This window comes from Rattus rattus, chromosome X (assembly GCF_011064425.1).
Source record: "Rattus rattus isolate New Zealand chromosome X, Rrattus_CSIRO_v1, whole genome shotgun sequence".
NCBI lineage: Eukaryota > Metazoa > Chordata > Mammalia > Rodentia > Muridae > Rattus > Rattus rattus.
Window position 1 is genome coordinate 94,415,069 of NC_046172.1, and position 3,636 is coordinate 94,418,704.

General features: G+C 51.6%; 1 protein-coding gene across 1 annotated transcript; it reads right to left on the minus strand.

Annotated features, from left to right (window-relative positions):
* Nucleotides 1-461: 461 nt before the first annotated feature.
* On the minus strand, nucleotides 462-1,907 carry Kcne5 (potassium voltage-gated channel subfamily E regulatory subunit 5). Its single transcript, XM_032889757.1, has one exon. It carries the CDS (start codon nucleotides 1,728-1,730, stop codon nucleotides 1,299-1,301), a length of 432 nt encoding a protein of 143 aa, XP_032745648.1. The 5' UTR covers nucleotides 1,731-1,907; the 3' UTR covers nucleotides 462-1,298.
* Nucleotides 1,908-3,636: the final 1,729 nt, after the last annotated feature.

Below are 3,636 nucleotides of genomic sequence, written 5' to 3' on the forward strand. Positions count from 1 at the left end.
CAGAGACTTTTTTTTTTAACTACATTAATTTTAAATTTTTATATATGTGTACCGTATCTGCAGCACCCCTTCCTTCCAACTTCTTCTGTGTCCTGAAGGCTTTTGAAAATTAGCATTGGCATTTTTAAAAGTGGTGAAGAATGAAGAAAAAGGGAAGAGGTGATAAAACAGAACTTCAGAAACACGTTTAACAAGAAAAGCATTCAGACACAGAAGCATCTTCACTGTGCTGCCCAGGCAGGCCTTGAACTCATGAATTCAAATGATCTCCCTGCCTCAAGCTCCTCAGTAGCTGGGACTCTAGATAGGTTCTCTCCTTTCCACCCCCAACCCCACAGCTATCATATTTGGTTTATAATCAATATAGAAATCACCACAACCACCCAATTCCCAACCATCCTCTCCAAATGAACAATATACAGTGCCCTGCGTATCCAGTTGAGACACTTTGAGATCTTGAGTTACTGTTTAACAGACTTTATTACCTGCCTATAAGATTCCCCAGGGTTACAGAGCTGGGGAAGACTGAGCCTCATGGCGGATGAAGCACACATGGTAGTAATGACTGAACCAATAGAAGAGAAGCATTTGGAATCACTAAGGCTAAGCATCTAGTAATGATTATCCAAGCCAGATGTCCAAATCAGTAATACTCAGACCTTTGGGATGACAATTAGGGGATAGGGAAACAAGAACACCATACCCCTGGGACCAGAGATCTTCCTTTCCCATTGAACCTTCCTTCCCTTCAGTCCATCCTAACAACAATAGTGTCTCCCTAATAGCCTGCTGAAGGAAAAGATGTCTGAGGTCTCTTGGTGCTCTTTGTCTCTGTCCCCAAGGCAACAGAAAGCCGGGGCTGCTGCAGCCGGCCTGGCAGTGATGGCTAACCCCATTAGCTGTGCAGAGTGAGCAGTCCTTGGCAGCCCCCAGAGCAGCTGCCAGTTAAACGGCCCGGAGTTCTGCTAGACTTCGTTGCTTCGATTCAATGCCAAGTGTTGGACGTGCTGGATTCTGTTCCCAGAAGGCTGGAGCATGGCATGGGGACTGGCTGAAGACAAGAGAGCAGAGGCAATTTAATTCAGTTGGATGTGCGGGGTAGGGGTGCTGGCGTGGAAGGGAGGGGAGAGAGAAAGTGGTCGGGCGTGAGTAAGGCGCTGCTTCTCCTTCCAGGGCCTTGCCTTGAAGGGTTCTGACCTCTCATCATCTTCTGGGCCTCTGGTAAAGCAAGCTCTGGAAAGGCAATAAAAACGCGGGAGCCAGACCCAGATATAAGCGAAATGAGGAGGGCAGCGAATCTAGACCCTCTCAGCGCACTGGGCCAATGCAGGCAGAGCCCCTGGTGCGAGCTGGTGGCTGCCCTCACCCAGCAAGCCCTGGCCATTCTCCGGGTCAGCAGATGCGACGGCGGCGGGGACCCATTCCTGCTCCGCAACACAGGCCAGGGGTGGCTCATCCTTGGCCTCGACGAGCTTGCGGGAACGAGTGTAGGCCAGGATGAGGCCTCCGGCTAGGCAAGCATAGAAGATCATGATGAGTAGGATGTAGAGATAAGCATCGTTACCCTTGGCGCTGGTCGCCTCACGGCCCACGAAAGGGTCAGGGACGATCCCCATGCCCATGCTCGGGCCGGATCCGACACCGAGGCCGCTGGCGTTGCCACGATGATGCAGCTCCAGCAGCAAGCGGTTCAAGAGGGTTTGCAGCCGTTGGCTCTCGCTGCAGTTCATGGCTGTTGGAGAGTGGCACGGAGGCTCCAGGACGCCGTTGACCTTTCCCCCTGGACAAGGGGAAGCAAGCGAGCAAGGGGAGTAAGCAGAGCAGGCAGGGTGCACAGACTTCGACAGCGAGGTGGCACCCAGCTCCCCAGCAGGCGCGCAGTGACTGGGGGCACGGGCCGGGGCTTCCTTATCCCCTCACCCCCGCTCCTCCTCCCCTTCCCCACCACGCCCCCTCCAGCCGGCCGCCGCCTCTTTCCAGGCTCAGACTGTCTGGCCACTTAGGGGAAAGGGGACAGCTGGTAGGGGGAGGAGAAGGGGACAAGGGTTGGGGCAAGCCCAGAGGAGGGGCGGAGAGGGTGGGGGCTCGGAATGCGCGAGGCTCCAGGCAGCAGAGGTTGGCAAGGCCTCATGCTGGGGCCAAGCCTGGACCCTGGGCTGCGGAAGAGAATTCCTTCCAAGTTCTAGCTACCAGCCCTGCAGGCCTGGCTTTGGCCCAGATACAGCAGCCGCCTGCCTCCCCTGAGGCAGAACCTGCCCTGGAGCACACCCAAACAAGACTTCATATGTCTTCCATCGGCTCTAGCTGGATTATGGCAGTTGAGACCCCTCGTTCGTGTCCTACCCCCGTTAGTAAAGGCCTATTTCCTTTCTAGTCCTCACACATTTTTCTCACACTCTCCCACCTGTGGTCTAAAGAGAGTATCTTACTTAGTGTGTATTTGGTGCCAGAGTCATTGACCAGATAGGCCAACACAGTGGAAGACTCCTAGGTTATTCAAAATGCTTGCTAACGGTAAAACAGACTGCAGGGAGGTAGACTTGCTCCGATATACCTTGACAGTCACCCGTGTACCTTAAGACGTGTGTGTTCTATGCACAACGTGACCTGTTTCCTTTGACTAAGCCATCTCCCAGAAAAGACATCTAATTCTACCATTAGGAGGAGCAGGGACCACAAGAAAAAAAAATCTATGACTATACTCTGTAGATGCTTCTGAGTCTGAAAAATGCCCTTTCTAGAAAACATAGGTATTCTGAGTTAAGGCAGAGCACAGGTGTGGGACTGTCCAAGGCATGATAATAGCTCTAGTGTCTGGTGGCTTCTGAAGCAGCCATGTTTTCTTGGGGACTTATGTTCTGGTAAGGGAAATAAAGCAATCAGACTAAGGTCAATTCCAGGCATGTCTAAGCTGAAGACGGGGCCACATGCTTCACAAGATAAATATGACCTCAGTCAAGCACTTTGTAGATGACGGTCATGTTTTGTTTCAAAATTTTAGGCTGTCTTCAATTGAATATAGACTAAGAAAAGGGTTTGTAGACACGAGGAATAGAAAGAATGAGGTAGTGGCGGTCACGTCTGGCTGCATGGAGACAATACTGAGAGAACAGCAGGAAAAGCCCATGCCCTCTGGACACTCCTCGAACTAAGCTGCCTGATCAATAAATACCATTTGATCCAGAGGCCAAGCTGTCAGTGGCATGGGGTCTTAATATTTATTTTTATTTTGTGTGTCTGAGTAGTCTATCCATGTGTGTTTCGGTGCACAGCGTGTATGACTTGTGCTTGCAGAGGCCTGAAGCGGGTACTAGATTCCCTGGAACTTGAGTTGCAGATGGTTATTGAGCTGAGGTAGAACCTGGGTCCTCTGGAAGAGCAGCAGGTGCTCGTAACGGCCGAGCCATCTCTCCAGCCTTGCCATGGAGTTTAAAAGAGCTTTGCTGGCGCCTTTGCTTCAGCCACTCTTCAGCCCATTTTCCTCAGGGGCCAGAGCCTTATAGGTGTTTGGGTGGGGTTGATATCACTCTCTCCTAGCTCCACAACTTGTAACAGGTCTCAGAGACCTTTTACATGACTTGGACAGATGCCTCAGGCTTCTAAACTCAGGGGGGGCTTCAATCAGGGAATGGCTGC

What these genes read in the sequence shown, in the direction of transcription:
- Kcne5 (XM_032889757.1), bottom strand. Translation starts at nt 1,730, where the DNA reads ATGAACTGCAGCGAGAGCCAACGGCTGCAAACCCTCTTGAACCGCTTG.